Here is a 26,763-nt window from a genome sequence, read left to right on the forward strand (position 1 = left end):
GGACCACCCGCCCCACGCGAGGCTGAGCTGTGACTGCCTCGCGGAAGTCTCCCACGAGGAAGGGCGAAGGCCCTCCCTGAGGCAGCAGCGGACTCCCCCGACCGAGTTCCCAGAAGTGGGCAAGTCACTAACCTCCTCTCCCTTCTCAGCCCTCAATACACATTTTGCCGACAAAGCCCCAAGGTGACAATGCTAGAGACACTTTTTGAGCCAGGGCAAAGAAAGTGGACACTCCTCTCTGCTTTCCTGCTCACTGTCACCCTCAGGTCTTGAATCTCTAATCTCTCTTCATCCTCTGTCACCCCCACAAGAGCGCCATTTCTTAGATACTGTTCCCAACTGCTATTTGCAAGCCTTTTCCTTGGTCCTCAAAGCAGCAGTCCTCGAATCCCCCCGCCGCTGGCAAGGCTGCCCCGACGGCTGCCATTCGCGGGCCCCAGCTCCCTCCCTGGGCTGGAAGGTGACAACCGCGAGAAGGAGGGCGACCCTCCTCGCCTGGGCTTCGGATGACATCACATCCTCCCCACTCGAAATCGGGCTCGGCGGCCGTCGGAAGGGCGCAACTTCCCTGCTGGGCCGCTGTCTCCTGCGCCTCCACTCGGTCTGAGGCGCCAGCTGAGCCGCCGCGGAGCCATGGTCCTGCGGGTGACCCGGCTGTTCCTGCCGCTGGCCCTGCTGCTCTGTGAGTTTGCGACCCTCGTGGAAAGCGGGAGTGGGGTGGGGGCGGCGTGGGTGGGCGCGTGGGGCTCCCGGCTCAGCCTCTCCGCCTGTCCCCGCAGATGCCGCGGTGGCCCTGGGGTCGTCCGCGTTCCGGGTGAAGCCGCCGCAACAGCCCACGTACCCGGGCCAGGCAGTGAGGCTGGAATGTGAGGTGCTGCTGTCCAGCGCGGCGCCCGGCTGCTCGTGGCTCTATCTGCCGCCGGGACCCGCCACCAGCCCCCGCTTCCGAATGTACCTCTCCCAAAGCCGGGTCAGGTTGGCGGAGGGGCTGGACAGCAAGTGGATCTCGGGTGAGAGGACCCAGGAGAAGGCCTACCGCCTCACCCTGAAAAGCTTGCGAAAAGACGACGAAGGCCACTATTTCTGCGCGGTCCTGAGCAACTCCGTATGGCACTTCAGCCCCTTGATGCCGGTCTTCCTGCCAGGTCCGGGCGGCAGAGGGCGCGGCTCCTCTCGGAGTGGGGTTTGGGACTCATCTCGGAACCCATTTTTTCATATAGACGCCCCCCCCTTTTGAGCCTCTTAGCGCCCTTGGGGGTCCACTTAGATACTGTTCCCATTTCACAGACGAGGAAACTGAGGCTAAGCTGTGGCTAGATAGGGACTGAAGATGGCTTTTTAGGTCCGGCCCATCTGGGCTCGAGTTCAGGTGCTTGTGTGGTCCTGGGTACCCTATTTAAACTCTCTGAGTCTGTTTGCTCGTCAGTAAGGTGCGGGTATCAACACAAGCCCACAAGGGAGCGACCCCACCAGGGTCGAGCCCTGGAGCGAGGCTGATGGAGGGGACGTAGCTCCCGCGTTCCGGTCGGTGGCGCCGCGTGCGGTACGAGCCCGCCACAGAGGGGTCGTCGCAGAGCAGGAGACCCTCACCCTATGTCCCCCGCCTTGAGAGCAGAAGGAAGTGCGGCCGACGGGCTGTCCTCCGGTGGAACCCCCGAGGAGGAGGCCCCCGGCGCAGACGCGCGCGGAGCGGTGGGGAGGGCTAAGGTCCACATCCCCAGCCCGGCTCCCAACCGCGCTCTGTTGCTCCTGCAGCGAAGCCCACCCCGACGCCCGAGCGGCCGCCACCCACGCCGGCGCCCACCAACGCGTCTCAGCCCAGGACCGTGCGCCCGGAGGCGTGCCGGCCAGCCGCAGGGAGCGCAGGTGAGGCAGAGGCAGGGTCCGGAGGCGGGCACAGGCCGGGGCGGTGCAGCCCGCGTGGGGAGCCCTGCTGGGGCCGAGGCTGAGCCTGCAGGTAGCGCGAAGGCGGTCCGAGTGGTGGGGAAACCAAGACCCGGAGCCGGGAGACACGCCGGGCTGTCCGGGGTGGGGAGGGGCAGGACCCGGGCCCTCCTACATGTCGGTGTCCTCACTGTGGTCAGCAGACGCCACGCGGCTGCACTGCGTTACCTACATCTGGGCGCCTCTGGCTGGCACCTGCGCGGTCCTTCTCCTGTCGCTGCTCGTCGCCGGCATCTGTAGCCGCAGTAAGTCCTCGGGCATCGCGGCCGGGAGCGGTCCCTCGCGTCGCGCTGCTTGCTCCAGGCCGCCCGTGTGGGGCGACGGGGTTGAGATCTGGGACTCGGAGCTGCACCGCAGCGCCCGACACAGCCTATTTCTTCCTGGAGCCAGGACGCGGGAAAAGCCCTACCGCCCCCCTTCCTTTCTCGGAAGTTTTTTTTGGAAGGTAGAGCCCTATCTATCCCCAAGCGACAGCAGCGGGTAGTGAGGGCACAAGTCCGGGCTTATTACAGAAGGGGGGAGGGGACCTCTGGGACCCTGGGACCCACGAGCGCTGGGTCAAGGCGACCACGGGTTGCGGTTTATCCTTGGCACCCTCCCTGCGAAGCTTTGGGTCCCGCGCAGGTTGATTGTACCAACCGATGTTCACCCACGTCTGTATTTGCAGTGTCTTTGAAATTGATGTAGAAAGGGACGTTTAAAAAAAGCCCTCACTTGGGCTCTCAATAGTTATAACCCTAAAGAAACAGGAAAAGGGACGGAGAAACCGTACTTGGCGACTATTGGCGGAGGTGAGGGGAGAGGCGGAGGGGGCAATCACTTTACCCCTTCTTTTTCCTTACCCAGGAAACCGAAGACGCGTTTGCAAATGTCCCAGGTGAGTCTCTTATAACCGTCTGGGCTAACCCCCTGGACAGCCCTGGGCTCAGGTCTCAGCTTCCCAAGCAGCGGGTGGTGGGAACCTTTCCCAGAGAGAGGCCATGGCTGTGGAGTCCTGGGGACAGGGAGCCAGCATAGTGACGGCACAGGGAGGCAGAAGGCTGGCAACTGGAGAAAATGGAGGCCCAGGTTGGGCTGATGGGGGAGCAGTGTGACTTAAGTAAATCTGCATCTTATTTGGCAGAGCCCCAAAACACCCATCTGAAGGTTTCCCCTAAATAACCCTAGCTTCTCAAAAGACCTTAGGTCTCTTTATCTGGATGATTCCATCTGGGTTTTGCTGTTTTCTTAAGAAAAATTATTTTTGCTACTAACTTGATCTAGTTTTTTTGAGAGAGAGTTGATCTTTCATCACCGGAACTAAATAAGTAATGGCCTTGGTTCCTAATTTCCCTGTGCCGGTGCAGGGCCTTGATTTCCTGCCAAGGACAGGAGTGGAAGAAAGGGGGGACCAGAGGCAGGGACAGTTAGCTATCTGGCAGCTCCAGTGATTGCCCCATCCAGTTCCAGCCCAGGACCATTCTGAACTGAGCACGAAAACAAAAGCAAAAACAAAAACCAGGCCCTCAAGTCTCCTCTCTCCTCGATGAGGCTGAGGCGGTACTGGGCTAACATCCAACAAGCGCCCACCGTCGCCCCGCACTGTGATGGAGGTTCCTCTCAGGATCTGTCTTATCCTCACAGCAACCCCATGTGGTAGACACCATGGTCCCATCCCCCTCACAGATCAGCAGCTCAGAGATCAGGAAACCTACCCCAGAAGGCAGAGATATGATCACACTCAGATCATGCATAATAATGGCCACCATTTGATGAAAGCCTACAGTGTACCCGTTACTTGCTTTATATATATATATATATATATATATATATATATATATATATATATATATACACATATATATATATATAATTTTTAAAAGATATATATGTATATATTTTTTTAAATTTCACATTTCATAACAATCTTTAAAATCGTTACTGTGACCACTATTTTACAGAAGGGAAACTGATGCTTAGGACATGTAATAACGAGTTCAAGGCCATAATGCCAGCAGGTAGCAGAGCTGCAAGTTCTACCCAAAGCTCGGGCTCCTTCCTGTGGTTGGTGGCTAAGGGAGGAGAAGATTTCATCAGTAGATGAAAACATTTCAAATTTTATACCTGGGGTTTGCATTTCACATTTCTTGATATTTCTCTACAGGGATCCAAATTCAACATTTACACATCACTATTTTTAACAATGGAAATGTAATGCATTTCCAATGTGTGTACTATAGGTGATATACCAAAGGGTTAAAGACTCTAAAACCAGAAAAGGATTTTTAACCATTTCAATACTTGGGGTGCAGGGGGAGCTTTTGGAGAAGAATCATCCCTTATCTCATCTTTTCTGAATATTCTCGTTTTGAAATGAATAACTGAGAATAGACCTCTGCCCTGAAATACAAAGCTATGCAGACCAAACATATCCTAGGAATCTACAAACCTGAGTTAACACGCTCAGTGGTATTCGAGGGCAGCTCACCTTCAACAGAAGGTGTTTAGACACTCATGACACATTAGCCCACTTAGGAGGGGCTAGCCCGGTACTGAATTTTTAGTGTGGCGTCATATTTGGGTCACTTAGATAAAGTGGCTCTACTTGGCTGATGGTGGTGGTTTGCTCACATCCTCCCCTATCCCTGTGACCCTCCTGGGGGCTGAGAATCCGGTCAGCTGATGACTTTGGTTATCAGCCTCCTTCTCTCACCTCCATGGGGACCTTGACAAAGGCTCCACGAAATAGTCTAACTGGGTTCAGATCCCGGCTCCACCACCTCCTAGTTATGTGGCCGTGGGCACGTTGTCTAACCTCTCGTTACCAGTGCCTGTCCCTTAGGTTGCTGTGAGGATTCAACAAGATGGCACAAGCAAGGTAGTTGGCAGGTTGCTGATGTCATTCCGCCAATCCCATGCTGGTGCCTCAGGGATAAGTCCTCAGACCCTTAAAAGGCTGGGAGGCGGGGGAGGCTGGGGAGACTGAAATGAACACGGCATCGCATTGCAAGTTGTCTTGCTGCAATGACGGTTCCTCTCTTTTAGGCCCCTGGTCAGGCCGGGAGGCAAGCCCAGCCCTTCGGAGAGATATGTCTAACACGGCAACGGGCCCTGCGCGACAGCCACTACAAGACTCCATACTGAGAACTCGCCTTACAAGGAGAGCAACCGTCCTTCCTTTTTTTTTTTTTCATCCTTCCTTATGTGTTCATTCTCATTATTATTATCTTCATTGGTTGGTGGAGGAGGTGTTACTCTTTCTTTATGTCTTTACTTAAATTGACACAAAACAAAACTAGATAATGTCTAAGGTATACTGTAAAGGTTACAATACCACTGTGCGCACGTATTGGGGGAAAGGACAGGCTGTGTTCTCAGACCAGCCCGTTAGAGCTGGTGGGGGCCTTACAACCATTCAGTCCAAACCTCTCTTCCATCCATTTTACAGAGGAGGAGGCTGAAGTCCAGAGAGGGGAGAAGCTTGATCAGAGTCCCAGCAAGGCTGGGGCTCTTCCTCTACACCATTCAGGTCTTTCTTCTGGAGGCCTCTGCCTCAGCGTGGGGTTCTGTGTCTCAAAGCGCAACGGAACAAGTCATTTCTTGAGCACCTGTGATACACGCCCATTACTGCACCCAGCACCCTGAGAAGGTAATGAAATAAGAGAACTTCTTCTGCCTTTCGCACAACGTAGTTGAACAGTATCAGACTTTTCTATAAGCAAGCATGAAACTGTATAGACGGTAGGAATTCCTCAAATAAAGTGGATAGGGTGAACTGAATCCTAGAAAATGAATAACTTGATCTCTAAAGAAAATCTCTAAGTGGAAGCGAAACTACTGTCCCAACCCTTCATTGCAGAGGGACCCATGAAAGAGGAGAAACCATCCCTTTACAAATACGATCTGAGTATCAGTAAAGGTGAATGGAGGTCCTCTTGAATCTCTAAATTTGAGATGCCATATCTGAACATGCTCCTGGAATCATTGATGACTCTTTAGTTTGTAAAGGCAGAATTGTTAGAGAGCTGCCAGCACCTTCCGGTCTCCCTTCGACATGCAGTTTTGATGACGTGGCAGAACAGACTCTTCTGGCAAGGAAGCTAACTGCCTAAACTGCTGTCCTGCACATGCATTTCTTTTCTTATGGTGTCATCCAAGAAATGTCTGCTCACTGGAAGAAAAAGCTTAAATAGATAAGGAAATAAGAATCACCCATAATTCTTTAGGTATAAACCATTGTTAGTATGATGGTGTACATTCTTCCTGATTATTTTCTATGCATATATGTAAAATATATAGTGTGCTTTTAAAAACAAACAAACATGGGATTGCACGATGCTTTTTATAAAGGGCTTTAATAAACAAACATTTGTGACATATGCTTTTTAATGGTAAAATAACATTCCATTTTTGGTTGTGCCATCATTTATTTAACTATTACTCAGCAATTGTTTCCAATTTTTCACTACTATAATACTGCTAAAATTTAGCACACATCTTTATTTCTTTAAAATAAATACCCCAAAGTAAAATTACTGGTTCAGATCCCTTTCACCTTGGACTCCCCATTTTCACACCAATTAAACCAGATTAGCCTCTTCTTGCATCACCTTCCTTTCTTTTGTTCTTTCTGGTAACAGATGAGCTGATACTCTTCTCACACTAATTCATAGTCTTTATTCTTGTTGTTAGGGTAAAATGGCACAAATCATAAATGTACAGCTCCAAGACACCATTAAATGAACACAGCACCAGGTCAAACACAGAACTTTTCCTGCCCTCCAGAAACTGCCTTCCACAACCTTAATTTAAAAAACTCAGAAAGCAAGAGGAAAAAGTATCCCAAGTATGAAAAAGCAGAAGTGAAAGCTGGAAAACTTCTGATAAGAGAAAGATTCTGAGAGGTCCTAAATGGCACAGGCAGAAAAGTGAGAGAGACGAGTAAATCACCCAGTGAATAGCTGTGGGCCACCTCACAAGACTGCTCACATTCCTGAATGTATGTTACAGCTTTGAATCAACTTCTAGATGGCTGTCTAAACAGAAGTAGCAGGTCCCCAGATGCCACTGCATCCCGCTTACATGTGAACTTTTTGGACTGCTGCCCACAACCAATCAGTAGTAAATCTTTCTTCCTTACAGCCTGTGCACCTATCCTAGCACTGTGCCCACTCCACCTTTTCCTTTATCTATAGCCAATGTACATTCTTTCAAAACAACTTCCGTGTTTCTTCCCCAAAACAAAAAAGCCATCCACTGCAGGACAGCACACGTCTTCTCCATCTAGGCCAGTTGGTGGTGGTTCAGACTGCGTGCCCAAGACCTGCTCCCTTTTCTGGCTGGCATGTGACTCAAGAACCCTTTCTTTCAGAAAAGCTTTCAGCTGCGAAAGTTTTTAATACTTCCTATGAGACAAAATCTTGCTCTTGTCCCCTCCTCCCCCAATCTATCCAGCTGACCAGAACCAGGGCACACCCTCAGGGACGGAGGCTCGGCTTGGAGCAGGCGCCAGGTTCTGAGGCCTCACGTGGAAGCAGGGCCTGAGCTCTGGGCTGTCTCCGGGTTCCCTGCAAAGGGGGAGGAAAAATATCCTGCAACAGGCACTCCCCTCCTGTTGGGCACCAATGTCCGAGAACCTGGGCCAGGGCAAAGACCAAAAAAGGGCATTCCCATCACATGCAGCATTTCCTCTTTCACCTACAGCTAGGGAGCCACACTGAAAAGCCTTCAGAGATAGTGAAAGACTTACTGATTTGTTTTCATAGCCCCTAAAAAAGGGTTTCACTTACCACAAATAAAATGGTACACATGGAGATTAGAAATATCAACACAGGAAAAAGTGTTCATCAGATTGGCCTTCAGGACCAGGGGACTGAAAACCAATCTGCAGGCCGTGAGGTGTAAAGCATGCTAAATGTGGGCTGTGAAGGTGGGCTGGTGACCACAGATATTCAGCGCATTTGCTCGACACATGCAGAAAAGGCACCTAGCCTTTCCGAGCCAGCAGCCTCAAGTCCAACAGTAATATTTCACTTGCCAATCTCTAGCTTCAAGCATTGGTTATACAAACGTTGCTATGTGGAAGATGCCCACAACACATTTTTGGACGCTGAAAAACAGGAAGCAGAAAAACAACTTTTCTATTATGTGCTAAACATAGTATCAGCTGGGTGAAATCCAGCCACAGTGTGGTTCATTGAACAGTCATTCATTTAACAAAAACATATCCTATTTGTGGAAGAAATAAAACATAAATTCGTCATTTTTTTCTCCAGCCGTTAAAACCGTTTTTAAGAGAGCCCAACTTATGCCTGGAAATCTGCAACTCTTCAACCAGTGGGTCAAGAATAGGTCTCCCTTTTCTCCCAGCAAGTAGGCCCCCCGCCCTCCTGCCCTACGCCTGTGTGCAAATCCTTCTTCCCTGCACACAATTTTATGACCAACTAATTATCCAAAAAGCAGGTGTGAGCAATGTTTCTCCACCACAGGGAACTAAAGCAGGCTATGGTTGTCTTAGATTAGGTTAAACGCAGAGGCTGTGAAACCAGCTTCCAGGCTCTATTTATTAACTGTGTTCTCTGGCAAGTGACCTAATGTCTTGATACCTCAGTTTCCCCACTTGTAAAATGGGGGTAATAATAGTCCCTACCTCAAAGGTTGGTGGGAAGAATATATGTTTTATATATATTCTTTTAAGTGCTTAGAACAGCTTCTGGAACACAGTAACAAATAATGCTGAACAAATGAATTTGTACGGAATTTTTCAAAACCAGTGTCCTACCAATTACACTCTGAAGGCTGCGATCTGTGTCTGATTCTCCCTTATTTTGAGTCTCAAAAAGGGGTACATGGTAACCAGTCACAATGGATACAAGTGTTACTATGTAGGAGGTCAGACAATTAAGTTTGTAAACTTGTTGCAATGATGTTGCTAACCTTTTTTGATATCAGAGGGATTATTCATTATGAACTTGTACCAACTGGACACTTAACCAAATTTACTATTTGGAAGAGCTGAAAAGGCTGCGTGAAAAAGTTGGATGAAAACGACCTGAATTTTCACCAACAATTCATGGCTCTTGCATCATGACAATGCACCAGCTCACATGTCACTGTCTGTGAGAGAGGTTTTAGCCAGTAAACAAATAACTGTTGGAACACCCTCCCTACTCACCTGATCTGGCCTCCAATAACTTCTTTCTTTACCCGAAGATAAAGGAAATATTGAAAGGAAGACATTTTGATGACATTCAGGACATCAAGGGTAATAGAACGACAGCTCTGATGGCCATTCCGGAAAAAGAGTTCCAAAATTGCTTTGAAGGGTAGACTAGGCGCTGGCATCAGTGCATAGCTTCCCAAGGGGAGTACTTTGAAGGTGACCGTAGTGATAGTCAGCAGTGAGGTATGCAGCACTTTTCCTAGGATGAGTTCACGAACTTGTAAGAGCTCGTATACCCAGGGACCTGTGTCCCAGTGTGTGGGAGGACAACCCTTCCTCCACATCTCACAAGAGCTCGGTCCCATGCAGCCTCTGCACTATGTCATCTGAAGCTCCACTCAGCCTTGAGTCCTGAGTGCCACAACCCGCTGTACTATTGCTGGCTATGCCTATCCACAGCCCAAAAGAACTTGGCCGTCTTCAGAGCAGTTGGAGGCGTCTGGCAGAGCAGGAAACACGTGCTCGGTCATTTGCTGCCTCAGTCCCCATCCCTCTGGACATCTCTCACCTTTGCATGCCAGTTACTAATTCCCCTTTCCTGGTCTCCCTTAGCTGGTTATGATCTTCATATGTGATGTCTTAGGTTTTATTGACTTAATAAAATAATAGTTAACAGGTATTAACCACTCACCATGGGCCAGGTATCTCATTTCAGCCTCGTCAAAATTATGAGGTAGGAACTATTATCATTCTACTTTACAGATGAAGAAACTAAGACATAAGAAGTTTCTATCACTTGCCCAAGATCACACAACTAGAATGTGGTGGGATCAGGATTTGTACAGGTATAATCCTGTCGGCAAAAGAACACCCAGCCTAAAAATAAGTCTTGTAAGAGTCTATTTGAGCCAAACTTATGACAATTACCAGGAAACAAAATCTCAATGGACTCTGGAAATACTCTGGAGAATGGCAGTTTTGCAGCTTATTCTATACATTAGACTCAAGGGAGGAGCCGTAAGGAGGGTTCCATGAAACACATTGGGGTACATTAGGAAGGTGGGAGAAAGCAAAGCAGAGAAATCTCTGGGATTGGATAAAAAGCAAAATGCAGAAACACACACTTCTTTTACATGTGTGAGTACAAGATAGTTAACATTTACAGTACATAGAGATGGAATGTGGGCAACGATGTGTCCTTGTGCCTGGTGCCCATGGTTGTGCCTTTGAGGTGTCTGGGAAAGAAAGTTACTCTGACATTTCAAAGGTATGTTATCTCTGATGCACAACGACAATAGACAATTTCAAAGGTAAAGATTGACTTTTGTCAAGGAAGCTACTACAGGCCTATGATATGAGTACCCACCACGACCTGCTTTTAGTTAGAAACTTTGTTAAAACCACTGTGTGCGGTTACTTTTGGTCTCTGGATTTGTAAGGCCCATGCAGGTCTCCGAGCTCATCAGGGTAAGTATGTGTTCTTTTGCGTCCATACGCCCATCGCCCAAACTCTACACTGTTTTTCAATACAGCTTTGCTATATTATTTTAGTGTTTTTAATTTTTAAAATTAGGTGAATAAAACACTTTAAAATTCTCTAAAAATCTGTAAGCACCTGTAAGCCAAAGATACTTTTTACCTATGCAGCCCGAGATAGAAAACAAAGGTCACCACCTGCTGTGAAATGAAATAAATGGGAAAGAGAAGGTTCTAGAGCCAGAGGAGAACAGGGGTCTTGTGTCAAGTCAGGCCAAGGCTCTGGCTTCTAACAGGAATACCGCCAGGGTCTCAGAGATGTAGCTGGAGATTTATCAGGGAGCTGTTTAATATCTCAAAGTAGGTGAAAGGCTGCACCGATTGCTGCTGCTGATGGCTTAATTCCATCATGAGAATGTCATTTCATCAATTTCCTGGCTGAGATGCACAGTAAAGCATGGCAGAGAATGCAAGTTGCTTTCCTAACCATCATTCACCTCTTCTTCCTTACTAACAAAATCCTTATTTTATTATAGCTGGCTATGTGCCCAGTAAGACTACATTTCCCAGACTTCCTTGCAGTCAAGTGTGGCTATTAAATCACTGGGTGGAGCTTCCAGGAAAGACTCTTTAAAGGGACTACCTCAACTGAAATCTTATTCTTTTCCCGCCCCATTCTCCTTCATGCTTGGAACACAATTATAATTAGAAGATGAAATTGAGGCCACATATTAAGGCTGTGGAGCAGAAAGATGGGAACCTGGGTCCCCAATGGCATAAAGACACCATACACCCCTAGACTGCCTACTCCACACACACGCTACTAACTGGTACACGCTAGCAAAGACAGAGGCTCTTAGCCCAAATTTCCTGAACCACCTCTCAAAGCTTTCCTTACCTAAAATAACTAAAAGCAACAAGGTCTTGTGCTTAAGAATGAAAGAAAACCTAAAATGCATTTCTAAACTGTTTAGCAGGGGAAAGCTCTCGAAATGATTCAATTTGACTGCTACATTTTTGCTCTAGAAGGGAAATGACACCCAAGTTCTTTATTTGGATGACAGTACTTGCGCAGTCACTGAATGCAGTGTTTAGATGGAGTACAAATACCAATCCCGACTGAAAATTGGCAAAATACCACACAATGCACAGTGCAGGAGACCAATATGAGCAAGGAGAGTATTGTGAAGTTAGAAACCCACCCGCCTAGATAATAAACAGGAAAATACTTTAGAAGACTAGAGCAAGGAAGCCCATCACTTGAGAGAGACCACCTAATGCTTCTCTAAATTACAAAGGGTTCAGAGGACTGGATGTGACAAAAACATTAACGTGCTGTTCTTTTCATTCCATTTCTCACTCTCGGATTATCTTGATCTTCACCTGAGAGTAGAGACTAAGTCTGTGTTGCTCACCACTGTATCCCAGGACCTACACTGCTCACCAAACACTAGCACTCACCTTAATTGCCTCCCTGGCTCTAACCTCATCCCCTCCCCAACCACCTTTCACCCCACTGTAACCAGAGTGGGCCTTAAAAAAACAGCTTATTGCATCTCTCCCTTCTCTTCCCTCCCATCATTCCCAGTAGTTAGGTCACTGGAGGAATTAACCACACTACAGGGTCTTGGCACTCTGCTCTTATGTATCTCTCAACAATCCACAAGCCCCAGGAGGCCAGGGACCCTGTTTTTCTCAGTGCCTGGCACTTTAAAAATCCAGTTAAATCACTAAAGGTACTGTGACACGATGTTATTTTCTGCACTTGACACACGTTACTAAACGATTGTACTGCCAAGCCAATATTTAGCATGAAGCACTTTGCGTTTTTCTAAGCTGGAAGCATAGCTAAGCAAGCTCAACAGAACCTGACTGACAGGAGCTTACACAGACAATACTTCTAACGTTTAGATATATTTATTAGCAGAGAAGACTCACAGGAGTATAATACCCCACTGCAAGAAAAGCTGTTTTGGAATTTTTTTGGAAAAAGAAAAAATACTTTCCATCATACATATATTGACAGAGATTTCAAAGTAGCTTTATGAATGGATTGTTTTATTGTCCCTTAATGCAAGGTTTTTTAAATGGTGGATCTAGACCCATTAGTCATGAAATCAATTCAGTCTTGATGAGCATTAAACAAATAAAAAAGAGATGGAAAATACAACAGTGCATCACACATTGTAAGGATTACAGTTTTGTAAAACTTGTTTCTGAAATATAACTTTATGTGTATACAGAGTAATGATATTCATTTCTTACTGGGTGCCAGAAAAAATGTCAGGAAAGCATGTCCTCTGGGAAGTGACATTTGTTTGCCGGGATGTTTATCAAGCTTCTCTACTGGGAGGGTGAGGGGCATCCAGCTTACTGTTTTGTCTTAGGTGCATTTTCAGTATTTTGTCCTTATAAAATTCCATTATTTTACACTGCTGGTGCTTGTCCTTCCCCATTTTGGTGGGGTGGAAGTGGAAAATACACTTTATCATGCTGCAAATCTAACACTCTTTCAAGTATCTAGATGCTTAAAGAAATCCACTGATTTTTAAAATAACTGTGCACTAAAACAGAGTTCAAAGCACACTAAATTTAACCTTTTTGATGACTCAGAACTCAGTCATCAAGAAAAAGAAAATATGCACTCCTCATGTTCAGCACATGAGATCCTTTTCTGCCACATTTAAGAGGAAGGATACTTCATAAAATATAACCCAGGAGACTCCTTGTAAGGAAAGCCAGTTTCTTCATGAACATGCAAATTCTGACTCAGCAGATCTGGGCTGAGGCCCAAGATTCAGTATTTCTCACAAGCTCTCAGGGGGTGCCAATGGACCCATTGAGAGCCCCAAATGCTATTGGGGCTATGGACCCAGAGAGCCCCAAATGCTGCTGGGCTAGGTGGTGAGACCTTTGGCCCGACCTGTCAGGCCTTGTCTCTGCCATCTCGACCACAAGCTCCAAATGTGCCTGAGTGGTACCTGCAATGGTTCCCATAGGTAGGAAACCTAAAATCGGATGGATTTCTCTAAAAAATATATACAAAAGCACAAATAGATTCTTAGTCTCTGTTACCTTAGCTTGTTACTGAGTAAGAGACTCTCCAGCCTCTTCTCCTCCCTGGCAATGCCGGGTGTCAGCCCCTCCACTGGCAGCCTGGGCAGAACTGTACTGAGGGGTCTCTTCCCAGTCAGATACTATCACACTTGTCAGAATGCAGGACAGGGTCCTGGCCATCAAAGGATGGGTGTTACTGGAAACACTAAGGCAACCACCTACTTAGAAACGGGACTGTGCCCAGTCACTTTCTCTTCTCACACTGCTAGTGGCACAGAAACAGGAAAAGATGGTGACCAAGATATTTTCTTAAATTGTGTACATGCAGGCCCTTAGGCAAATGCATTCAGCAATGTTTTTACAACTGGCACCTCCCTCCTACCTCTGTCACATATTACAGACTGCTTCCACAAAACTTGTAAAATGTGCATTTCTTTAATTTTTAAAAATATACACAGAAGCCATGTGTTTGACATAGGAACACACATATTAACAAAGCACTTCTTTGTTTCCCCAAACTCTAATATATCAAAACTTTTAAAATTAAATCCCAGAAACTACTGAATAGTCTAGACTTTTTCCAAAATCAAATGAACAGAGAATATGAATATGGTGTGTGTTAAATAAGTTTTATTATTAGCTTTATTGCCTATAGTCTATAATATGCAACTTTATTGTGCCTTTGCAAACAGGATACATTTCTTAAAAAACTGATCAAAATTTTCCATACATATAGCTCTATATAATAGATTACAGTGCAACACTATTCTTGTTACATAATTATAGAAATACTATAGAACCCAAGAGCACAGGGTAAGCAAAAGAAACACAATCCTGAGCCATCTGAACAAGATGATTTGATGAATCCTTTTAGTGTAAGTCTAGAGAATGCGGAGGAGGAAAAAAAATGCACATGCACACTGCAGTCATGAGCAAAATACATTAAGTACCTGTTCCTTGCTAGACACAGGTGGGGGTGATGGTGAATTTCAGAGACATGCACGCTCACTCACACTCCCATGTTTTTCTCCTGCTTCCTTCCCATCCCCAAAACATTCACTCCTACCCCTTCCCCAAAAAAAGATCAGGCACTAAATCTTCATGAATCTCACATCTGCTTTGTTGGAGAATGTTAAGTGACTGCTAAAATAAGAGTGGAGGTCCTCACCCATAACATGAAACAAAGCATGTGCTATAAGTCGATTCCAGCTTCTTTTGCCTCTTTGGAAGTAAATGAAGCATATGCTTACTACAGTTTAAAACTGTAGAGGGTAATGTCTTGAAAACAAAACTTTGTTTTCTCTCCCTATGTCTTGAAGTAAAATCAACAGTGGCAAACTTGCCCTACAACTCGCTGTCTCATCTGCTACTAAAATACACTTGTCATTTGATTTTTGGTTTTATCTATTCAATTATAGTTTAATAAACAGTCCATGAAGTTTGTACCTGCGTATGGTAAACACTATTGTACCACAGAAAACCCAGCACAGCTGGACGGGCTTCTGAAGGAACGAGGGTGTGTGTTTCTTGCTAACATACTTAAGTATGCTAACATACTTAAGAATTCTTAAGACCACAGAATTCTAGTGTTACCAAAGATAATGTACGTAGTTATGAAAGGTATTTGGTTTGTCTTCACCTTATACATCCTAGTGACGAAACTAACCAGCCATGCCTCCATTCCTTCCCTGAAAATAACCTGAGTCTTCTGACTAAGCAGGCTGACCAGCCTGACTGGCAGTCCACTTAATCAGAGGTTGAGCTGGAAACCAGAGGGCTAATGTCTACCAGCAGCTCATCCTGTGCGGATAACCGAGAGTTCGTGGTTTTTGCACTATCTACTATCCCAAAGGCTGAAATCACTGAGGTGGAAATTACTCACAGCATAAAGGAGACTGAACGTAAACTGTATAACCTACAGCACTACCTAGAGAGAAAAAAAGTATCCTCATTCCCCACATAATGTGGCGTGGGTTTCAGTGTCTCTGTATACATCAGCTGCTACAGAAAAATCGAAAACAGAAGATTTAACTTTCTTATTTTCAATTAAATGCTCGTGCACTCACAAAATATACCAACACACCCTATGAATGTGAGGTGGCTCTTTTTTTCAAAAGCTCTAAAATCAAGAGGCACCAATACCCGTTCATTTATGCATTAGAAGTCTCATATAATCACCACTAAAACAACAGAAGTGGCGTCTCTGATCATCACACAAAGGAGGGAAAGTTGAAAAGACAAACCTTAGTCACTGTATTTCACACGGTACTTATCAGTACTGATTCTGTCGCTAAATCAGAACCAAAGAGTCAAGTAAGGTTTTACTGGTTCAGCAGAGCCCACGACTGATCAACGGAAATGTCCTAAACGAGTTTAAGAGACCATTCTGAAATTGTTTTCAACGTACGTACATTATTATAATTAGTCTGATGGCCAAAACCCTGGCTCTGGGCAGAGGACGATGATGAACACGCCCCCGATGGCTGCCATCCACAGCCGCAGTGACAATGTGGCCCTGACACCATCAGTGAAGGTGTTTCTCGAGCACTGTTATATTTCAGCATCTTTGGTTAAGGTATGGCCTCTTCAAACCTACCTCTCCTTCACATTTAGTCACCAATGAATTTTAGGTCCATGCATTTAGGTAAAGGTCATAACACATAATTTTCATGTTAAATTGTCAGATCAAGTTTCACATTTGTGGCCCTAACCCTGCCCAGCAGTACTACAAGGATCTTGTACAGGAAACTGTAAAATCAAATGCTTCAGTTAAAGTATGTTCCTTTTAAAGTTCGATGAGCTGCACAGAAAACTGTCAACAGATTCCCAGCACTGGGGCAGAGACAGAGCAGAGCTCTGGCTTTTATCCTTGAATGTGGCCTGAGACAAAACTATGTGGAGCTGCTGGCCACCAAAAATATTTTCCACCAGCCTCTAGAGCAATGTCTATGTTGTTCAAACCTTGTGTGAAGCCTAAATGCTGTGTAGGTGTTTGAGGTGAAAAGGTGAGAATAAGTTGTAAATAAAGCTAAATCTGGCCTAGTGAGAAAAAAGATTAAAAAGAAAAACAACACTCTAGGTTTTAATTCAAAGGGAAAATACGTAATAAACCAGTTTTACATCCTAGACCAGAGAGTACTGTCTTGAATTCTCTACCTTCTCTTTTGGAGTCCAAGGAGCTTCTCTCTGCTTTTTTCCTTCACTGCTTTCGTGGAGAGAAGGGGAACCTTAGAGGGTTCCAACAGGAAAGCAGAGACGGGGCAAAAGTCGCTGTGAGGCTGCCTGAGGTCGGACAAGGCGAGTCCTCTGAGCAGGCTAATCATGATCCCTGGTGAACGAACCCACACGGCACACAGTGGCCCGCAACATACGCCCGATCACACAGGAGTCAAGCAGGGCTCTCTGCAGTCCTGCTCTACTTAGAAACAAACCCAGCTCTCCCAGGTAAGCATTTCAGGATAAGCCATCCAGGCAGGCCCACTACTGCAAATGCTGCCACTTTCCAATTAGCACCAAATCTGTTCTCTCCCTCCCCCCCAAAATAAGTCAATCTGTAGTTTAAAATGTGAAGTGTCATGGTTCTCTTTGATTCTGCATTTTCTTCTTTTTTCATTTTCTTATGACAGTGATGTTCAGTTCCAAGTCAGATGAAATAAAGTTGCAAAATATTTGGTGATTTCCATAACATTCTTCTTATAATGAAGTTGACTTAATGGAATTAAGTCAGAATAACGTCCATAGAAGTCTTTTCCATGTAGTTCATCATACAGAGAAAGACTCTTACACATGGCTATTTCTGGATAGTGCATTAAACGAAGATACCTCACAAGAGAAAAGATCATTCATTATGTGTAGCCATTAGAATAATATACAGATTCACAGTCAATGAGATGACACACGCTGCAGGAGAGGCATGGAACAGGCTACTATTCAAATACAAAAACAGCAATAAACATATTCTGCACTACAGAAAATTTGCTAGGTCCTAACTATAAGGATTTAAAGTAATGAATCTGGTAACTGCATTTTAGGACTAGAACATGCTTCTTCCCTTCCAGATGCACAATGTCTGATGCTGGTGTACACACACACACACACACACACACACACACACACACGCACACACAACACCGTGTCTGCAATGATTACAAATGCAATAGACAGCCAACTCCTGAAGGCAAATTTCAGAGAATAGGGCTCCCAAGACCAAGAGAGCAAATATCAACTTATGAACACTTCTAACTTCAGAATTTCATTTTATTGAACACACTGTTAAAACAAGCACCTCTTGGCAATAAAAGCAAAGAAACACTAGTACTCCTTCTACTCTGTTCTGGCGGAAGACTTCTCACACCAACCTGCTAAGTTCATGATGGAATTTTAAAGAGGCAGCGAGGCTACCAGCAGAGCTCAAATGCAGGTCTGCTGACTTCTCAGTGAGAGCTGGAGCAGAGAAAAACATCAAAAAGCAAATTTGGAATCTATCACAGCTTTCTTCCTTAAGCAAAAAAAAAAAATGCAAATTAGTTTTATAACCACAATTCAGTTTTTCAAACTTTTTCTGAAGAATTTTCAGTAAATTATGTATATATATATGCATATATATATACATATATATATATAACAGGAAATAAAACTTTTTCACAAACATTCTCAAAGCTTACAATTATCAAGTAAATGACAACAGTAAAAGCAGAAGAAATACTAAACACATGGCAGACAGGTCATTTTCCGTTTCTGCTCTTAAAAAGTTAAAAAAAAAAATCACCATAGAATTAAGTACAAAAACCTGCATTGAATGACAACTGCTGGTGTATTTTATTTACTTGATCAGAAATGCAGACCAAGAATATAATAAAGCCCTATGATAATATTCATCTGGAGCACTCCCTCGGTGTGTGTGCACTAAAATGTTCGCCAAGGTTCTGGAGCGTTAGCTTATATAAACACGGGAGTCCTTGGTTAGCTGCATTAAATGGAACGTTCTCTTCTGAAATGCACCCACAATTCATTTTCACTTACAAACTGCAAACTAAAATCGTTTCTTCAGAAAAATATCTGTTTGGCATCTCCAGGACTTTGTTCCATTGGACAATATGGACATTTTAATCTAAAGACGAGGAAAAACAAATGAATCAAGGAACAGGATCAGTACTGAGCATTCAACTTCACCTAACAATTATACACACACAGACTTATACACAAACACTTACGCCTGTAATTTTGAGGGTTAGCTGTGCTTTCCCTCAACATAACAGGCAAGCTCTGAAGGGTCCCAAATAAATGCCACGTAAGCCAGACCCCAAACGAAAGGTCTCTCTGCAGTGGAAATCAGTAAAAATGGTTTTGTAAACAAAACAAAGACAACTGTTCTGAAAACTGCTTTTGGGGGTTTCGGAAGTAAATTCAGTTTTTCTTCTCCAAGGTTTAAGCTGCACTTGTCTCCAAATGAGTTTCAAATCAATGGGTCACAAAATTCACTCACGAACAGCAAATCAGATACCAGCTGCTGAGCCTACAAGACACACAACTTACCAAGAGCAGCCGACATGCCCTCTAGTGGGCACACGAAACCAGCCAGATTGGCACAAACACCTTCGTTACATGCCAAGGCCTCCTCTTAAACAAAAAGGCTTTACCATTAGGTCTGAAAGGAACTCCAGTGAAAAACTGTCTAGCTACCCCAGCTAGAAATAGGCTTTTGGGACTTTTTTTTTTAAGTTGGACTCATAATGTGTAAAAATTATAAATGTACATACCCTTTGAATTAGCAATTTCAAGTCTATGAGCTTACATATCACATATAAAGTAATTCACTTTACAATAACAAAAGTGAAATGCTCATCAATAAGAAACTGGCTAAATGATCATTATTTCCATATAGTAGAATTCTCTGCAGTTTTAAAAAGAGAATGAGGGCTCTTTCTGTAGCATATATTAAGACCTGTAAGATACATCACTGACAGAACAAGTAGCATGCTACATGCTACCACTTGTATAAAAAAGGCAGGGGGGGTGACATTGAACCGCCTAATCAACAGTTAAAGGTCACGCTTATAAACCTAACCACCAAATCCATGAACAAATTAAAAAGACTGACAAATAATCAGAAACTACCATGCCAAATGAATAGTTATGAAATCTATTTCTAAATTCTAGCAATATTTACTTATCCTCATTACTTCTTATCCTCCCACTAAGTTACAAAAGAAAATTTTTACTAACATTTAAAAAATCAGACACTTACTTGCTACCATTAAACATTTTATTCAGGGCATCTCTTGATATAATATGACCACAGACCAATTTCATGGGCGGATTGTTATCTGTTGTTTGCTGACGAAGAATGGGACAGGCAAATATAGAGTGATACCAGCACTTTTTACCAAGGTCCACTTCAATCTGTTAAAAAAAGTAAAAAGGCTCAAGTCCTATCTGGGAACACCATCACGTTCGTGTGCATAGTGCGGCAAAGGACATTTATCAAATCTGCTCATCTGAACGTACCTTTTTATAGCATTCTTCTGGCTCATTAGGGACGATCTTAGGGATTCGAACATTACTTCATAATTCTAAATCAACCTTCAAAATTATTTATAATGCTTCTTTCAAACCAAATTCTGATGTCTGAGAGTTAAGAGTCAAAGGCAAAAGCACACTCTAAAAATCAAACACTCCTGAAAATTCATCAGGATATACCAACAGCAAAACCCATCAGAAATCCTGACTGTTCTGCAGCACACTTAGCGAGGTGATACAGTTTGCTGTAATTATTAATCCCTTTAAAGGCAGCTGTACATGGTTTGCTTCCGTGTGAGCTTCAGATCTGAGTTTCCCATGTTTTGTGTGTCATGGTCCAGAGAAACCACCTAAAACAAGGGTTTTAAGCTAAAGTGCAGCAGGATCTTTCACAAGTTGTACATCAGAGCTCACGACACTTACATCAATTATTTCTCTTTGCAGGGAACAAAACAAGCAAAAGGTATGAAATCACCTGGCACAGCAGTTGGCACATGACAAGAGGCTCCACAAATGCCAATTCTGTTTTCTTTCCTTCTAAATCTAAAATGACTATCAATATAAAAGCTCTTACCAAGATTCTTTCAAGAACGTTGGCAAAGTGTAACAGAATAATTCTGAGAAGTAATGGCCAGACTGTCACTTCCAATTGCTTTATGACCCTGACACACAAGCTTTAGGTGAATTCAGATTTCCGTGTGCTCTCTCTAGTGCACAAGTGTCAGAGATGCTTACAACACAACCGGGAACTGCCAGACTTGCAGGCACGCGCCCCAGCAAAGCCCGTGAAGGCTCCAGTTCTCTTCACTTGCTCAAATACGCAGCCGCCCAGCAGGGGGGCCACAGGCCTGTGCCCTGACCACACTCCCACTGGGGATACACCTGCGCTTTGAGTCAGACCAGATCTCGGAGGAGAAGGGGGGGGGCAGCCAACAGACAGTTACCAGCTGCAAGAACAATGTAACTACAGATAAACTTGTGCACAGGGGTCGCAGAAAAGAAGCCAAAAGCCAAAAGTCAAAAGCAGAAAGCCCCTGAGCCTTTACGGTCTGTGACAAAACCGTGCAGCAGTAATTCGTCAAAGCTGCAGTGCCTGTTGTCAGAGGCCTGGTGGAAACAAACACACCTACAATGACTGTCACTAACATGACAGCAAAACTTGAGTACCTACTATGTGTCCCATATTATTCAAGCATTCCTATGTCATCTCTAGCCTTTAATAGTCCCAAAAGAGAAAGATGGTCTCCATTTTAGAGACGACAAGTGACTGGAGCTGATGTTTAAACACATGGCCAATTCCACAACAGCAAGAGGCACACGGCCCTGGAGGGCCACTGATGACTGCAGGTGTCACAAGGGCGACCTCTAATAGCTATGCACTTATTTTAATTGGTATTAGACAACTGTAACCAGCGGAAACGCATGAGCTCACAAATATCAATGCTTAAGATAAAACCCGACCCAATCATCCTAACTCACTGCTTTTACACCTTCAACAACTCAGTGTGAGTGGTTTGTCGACTGCACTGAGAACCCACTGCACGCTGCAGCACACACCCCCACTTCTGTTTTCCTTCATTAGCTTTCGCTGCCACCCTAAGTCAAAATTTTCAGAAAACTCCTGCAGTGCCTTCAAAATGTACTCGCTCCCCACTTCTATTACTTAACCACGTCACCATATACATAAAAGAAGCCCTGTCAAACAGCTATGATAATGTTTCCCAGTTAAAAGGCAAGACTGACACTGTAAACCCTTAACATCCGTGTTCTGCTAATGGCAGGAAAGGTAAGTAACCCATAGAAAACAGAACTCACAGGTAATTCATCTTTCTGGTTCCAAACTCCAGTGCACTGCCTCTGTTCAATCACAGCTTTAATGTTAATTAAAGCTGGCAGCGCCACACAACCTGCTGAGAAACTGGGAGAACAGAAGAGGAAATGTCAGTGTGGTCCTAGAAATATCCATTCCTCCAGACTCCGTGTGCAGAGGGCCCTGGACACTGGGCGGGGCACAGAGCCCTCTGCTCTGCTAAATCAGCACGTGCACACACACACGCACACACACACACATAGGTCTTAAATTTGATGAAACCACCAGATTTCATGGGCTCTGCATATCAGTCATTAATGACATTAACGTTAATGTATTCGGTAGCATTTTCTTGCATGGTTCCTGCCAGACCTGGATTCACCCGTCCAGGACACAAATACTCAGATCTAGAAGCTGGCAGTCAACTCTCAGCTGCAGAAAGCCACCTGACTAGGGTCACATCTGACTGATACTCCACGTGGATACAGAAGCCCAGCCCTGCCGTCCCAGGTGGGGACAACTCCACACGCCCATCATACGCCCCATCATACCAGTAGCTCCAGAGCTCCTGGGGGATGGGTTGAGGCCTTTGGCGAGACTGCATCACATTCCAGTTTTGCCCTCAGCCTAATCCTGCTGCTTTCATCCCACCACAGGGGCTCATTCCAATAAATGTCCTCCTGTCAATCTTCATCCATTTCAGTCTGTTCCCCAGGGAATCTGACCTGCAGCCTGGCCATGCATTCTAGTTAACTGCATGAGTCCTAAGCTCGAATGGAATGCAGATTGTACTTTATTTATCTTTGGATCCCACATGTTGCCTGGCACACAGCAGGGATTCAAAAACACTTAAGGAATTAAATGAAAAGAGCTAAAAATGTTATTTTCCTAAACTTCTTGGTTTCAGGACCCCTTTAACATATTTAAATATAAAGGATATCAAAGAGCATTTGTTTTTGTGGGTTATGTCTATCATCATTTATTGTATTAGATATTAAAATCACAAAAATTTTAATATATCGACTCATTTAAAAATAATAAAATATCACATTACCATAAATAACATTCTTACCAAAAACCCCGTATTTTCCACCAAACGTAATTATGTGAGAAGAGTGGCAATGCTTTACATTTTTACAAATCTCTTTAATCCCTGACTTAACAGAAGACAGCCGAATTCTTAAATATTCCTTTGCATTCAACCTGTTGCAATGTATTCTTTTGGTTGAAGTAAATGCTCTAGCCTCACAAAGATACACAGTAATTTAATTGCCTTTTCAGATAATTGTGAATATTTAACGCCACACCAAAACTCAACAAGTAGGGTTTCTTTAAGGTTAGTTGCACAGTGAAATCTGAATCTTCACCATTGAATTTTTTGTACCGATACATTAAAACCCAATGATCTGTCTAGTACTTTGAATGAATCTTTTTACTCATGCATGATTTTTAAAAATCATATTGAATTAGGATCTTCAAAGTGTAAACACAACTCATTATATACAATACCAAAAAAATCAAATTCATTAATTATAACCACAAATCTCATCAGAAAATCTTAAGTTTTAGGAAGCTGTCAAGCTCACAGCAGCCATACAAGTTTTCCAAAATTTCTATTTTATCTTAAAATCTTGAATTTTAACATTATAGCAAAAGACAATGTCAGTTGCTTTCCTAGATATGATAGGCTCACTCTGTTCATTTGAAAAAATGTCTGCCAAAGACCTGAGTATGAAAAACTGTAGTTTGTCTTTTAGTGATTCTTTCAAGTAAAAACTATGTTCCATAAAAAAAAAAAAAAAAAAAATCAACCAGCTTATTAGCTTTTTCTTGAGATAATAATACTTTGCCGTGAAGCTGAAGTGTTTTATAGGAACTTCCTATTCTGTGCCATAGAATATTAAAAAGATGTGTACTGCAAGGTCAAAATTTAATAAAACTACTCATTTTTAATGAGTAGTCAAGAACATTCTTGAGTGAAACTAGCATGCCTTAAACTACAAGTGTGATAGTCAGGAATACAGTGGATTTTGAGACCACTGCCCTGATCTGTGCTAAGGCTCAAGCAGTTTAACCCACCATTGTTTCTGCACCATCTGTGCAAATGTCAACCCAGTGGAAAAGGCTCTCGGAGAACATAGACTACACTTTGAGAACCACTGCTCTAAAATGGTGTCACTGTCAATTGTCACAATCTGTTGAAATACCAACTGCATTCATCTTCAGAAAGATAAACCTTCTCTGGACTTTAAACATCAAGAACTAGATAAATTAAGAAGAACCGACCAATGTGGTGCATATTTCAGTAATATACAGGACCTATTTCCATACCTGACACTGAGAGGGGACTCCACGGAGAGCCCCAGGAGGGCACAGGCATCCCGAGTAAAGATGTCACAGATGTCAGCCCACTGGTTTGCATCAAGCAGGTGAACATATGGTGAGTTCTCAATCCCTTGTCTCAGGTATACGAGGCTTCCCATCAAAACTTGAATGTCTAAACAAAAGCAGCAGCAACTTGGAGATGTGAATGACTATACCTGAAACTGAGCTGGCTTGCAGACAACAGGCTGAGAAAAGCAAGAATCCCCCCCACCCCCACCAACTGACAGAGCCTAAAATAATTTATTAACAATTCTTTCAAAATTCTGGTCCTCAAATTTGGTTTCTCCTTTCACACTAAATTAAAGAAACAGCATAGAGAAAAGGGAGAAGAAAAGGAAAGCGCTAAATATTGAACTTGCAGTTATTATATTCTTATGCACAGCACAGTATAATTACCAGTATCTTGAGCAGTAATAATTATGTTATAAATGGGGCCATCACATACTTTGGCTGTAGAACTAGCCACTACTCCCACACTGATACTGGGGGCTAACTGCTACAACCCTGGTGCACCCTGAAACACTTTGCTGTGGCAATAACAGCAGCATGGGTCAGGGTGGGGGACCCGGGTAAGCAAGGGCATACTCCACTCTTTCTCATGTCTCCTCTTAGTTTACTATGGAATCCCCCAAAATGCAATGTCTCTGACTTTTCACTTATGCGTCTTTAATATTTTATTTTTGTTCTTGATCCAGTCAAAGACTTTTCTGTTAGGTGATTATAATCTATAATTGTTTTAGTTTATTAGCAAATATGTATTAGATCTAGTTAAGATAAACTTAAATTCCAGGGGTGGCTACAGGCCTATTCCAAACATTAAAAATATCTGACTCTGGACTCACCTTTTTGATGATTTAGGGCAAATGGTTGAAAATTTTTAGCATATTGCAATGCTTCTCGCTGATTTGTAGTTCCACCCATTAATAAGCTAATAAAATACAGTCTGTGTAGCTTAAATTCCAAGGAGCTGTTTTGGGCTATAAGCATTTCTCGGTTTGATACCGCCCATCTAAAGAAAAAGCAAAAAAGATTTTAACAGTAATTAAGAGCATAGGCAAGGTGTGTTAAAAACTGTTTGAAACCTAATAATATGAAAAAAAAAAAAAAGGTTTGCTCTGCCATCTTGTGGAAGCCAGTAGTAACATCACTCTCTAGGCCCAGAGACTTGTAAAGAAAGTAAATCTAACTACTATTACACCTAAAGAGACTTTCCAGCCAGTAAGAAGAAGAAAAAAACATTGTTAGATGACAATTACATATTTAGTAAGGTTTTACACTAAGGCAAGACTGACCGATGAGCGCACGATAGATTTGGAATTGCACAAGGCCACACTCTGAAGCGGGGGTCAGCCATGAGATTCACTACGCAATGACTAGAGCCAATACTCTCCTGTTAAACTGGCATGTTTATAAATGAACCACAAGATTCCGCAGCACAAGATTCTGAAGAGGTATTATCTATCTTTAAACTTTTGTTAGGTGCAAGATTTTGCGCTACTCACTTTGGAATTAAAAACAGTAAACACTGGTCTTTACCCTCAAGGTGTGTTCAGTCTAATCAGGCAAATAAAGAAAGCTACATAAGCATCAAACTGGGCCAAAAAGATCTGTACAAACATAGTGCTCATGAGAGAAAGAACAATACTCAATTCTGAATGACCCGAAGTACAGTGACTCAGGCCTCTACAGTACAGCTGGAATACCCACTCTTGAGCTGGGACCCCCAGTTCAGGTGAGCACTAAAGCAGAAAAGAACACCGGCCAGCTGTTAAGTTCAATTTTGCAATCAAGTGATAAGAAGCATTACTTTATTTCTTTAAACATATTACGATGTAGAAGCTGTTAGTATCATATACTTCTTTAATCTGACCTTTAGTGGGACAACTATTCCCCCGCAACCCAATTCACCAAGGACCACTGGAATCTGAATTGGGTATGGATACAAACTGAGTCAGTCTACAACTACAAGAGTAAAATGCTTCAAGTTATTCATAGTGAAAGAGCTGTCAGAGATCAGACTTTACGGAGCATACATTTCACAGGATCCTCTCCTTCCCAAAAAGGCTGCACGTGCATATGAATATTTGTCAGTTTGTTCATGCATCCACATCTTAGGGTCAAATCATGAAGCTTCTCTGACCTCAAAATCAAAGTGATTTTTAAAACTATTAATTTCCTGAGTCTTAGAAATATTTACTTAAATTTAAGCCACCCTTGGATCCTTGCCTGGCACTCAGATGAATGCAGCTGAGTTGCAACACCAACTCTGATAAATCCGCTGACACCAACAAGGTACTTCAGCAGCTACTGTGTTTCCCCGAAAATAAGACCGGGTCTTACATTAATTTTTGCTCCTTAGAGCTTATTTTCAGGGGATGTCTTATTTTTTTCATGTACAACAATCTACATTTATTCAAATACAGTCATGTCA

The 26,763-nt window shown here is 43.6% G+C and overlaps 2 protein-coding genes across 4 annotated transcripts in view; one reads left to right on the forward strand and one right to left on the reverse strand.

Moving 5' to 3' along the window:
- Positions 1-529: 529 nt before the first annotated feature.
- CD8A (CD8 subunit alpha) lies at positions 530-6,727 on the forward strand. Its single transcript, XM_081068963.1, has 6 exons — positions 530-682; positions 780-1,145; positions 1,756-1,866; positions 2,085-2,189; positions 2,791-2,821; positions 4,969-6,727. The coding sequence occupies exons 1-6, from the start codon at positions 634-636 to the stop codon at positions 5,018-5,020; spliced, it is 714 nt and encodes a 237-aa protein (XP_080925089.1). The 5' UTR covers positions 530-633; the 3' UTR covers positions 5,021-6,727.
- Positions 6,728-14,228: 7,501 nt separating this feature from the next.
- Positions 14,229-26,763, reverse strand: part of RMND5A (required for meiotic nuclear division 5 homolog A) — a 65,321-nt gene continuing 52,786 nt past the window's right edge. Inside the window, exons 5-10 of one of the 3 annotated variants that reach the window (XM_081068964.1) lie at positions 25,175-25,341; positions 24,279-24,444; positions 21,953-22,055; positions 19,866-20,020; positions 18,641-18,728; positions 14,229-18,116 (exon numbers count right to left, since the gene is read on the reverse strand). In XM_081068964.1, the coding sequence (XP_080925090.1) occupies positions 18,665-18,728; positions 19,866-20,020; positions 21,953-22,055; positions 24,279-24,444; positions 25,175-25,341 (655 nt within the window). In that variant the 3' untranslated portion in view covers positions 14,229-18,116; positions 18,641-18,664. The remainder of the gene's footprint in view (positions 18,117-18,640; positions 18,729-19,865; positions 20,021-21,952; positions 22,056-24,278; positions 24,445-25,174; positions 25,342-26,763) is intronic. The other 2 variants (XM_081068965.1, XM_081068966.1) reach the window with 2 other exon arrangements.

This window comes from Rhinolophus hipposideros (assembly GCF_964194185.1).
Source record: "Rhinolophus hipposideros genome assembly, chromosome: 12".
NCBI classification, from domain to species: Eukaryota; Metazoa; Chordata; class Mammalia; order Chiroptera; family Rhinolophidae; genus Rhinolophus; species Rhinolophus hipposideros.

Excerpts from the sequence above, each read along its gene's own strand:
- CD8A (XM_081068963.1), top strand. The coding sequence starts at position 634 with ATGGTCCTGCGGGTGACCCGGCTGTTCCTGCCGCTGGCCCTGCTGCTC. Across the intron at positions 1,867-2,084 it reads GCCAGCCGCAGGGAGCGCAG|CAGACGCCACGCGGCTGCAC; the intron begins GTGAGGCAGAGG and ends CACTGTGGTCAG. Across the intron at positions 2,190-2,790 it reads CGCCGGCATCTGTAGCCGCA|GAAACCGAAGACGCGTTTGC; the intron begins GTAAGTCCTCGG and ends TTCCTTACCCAG.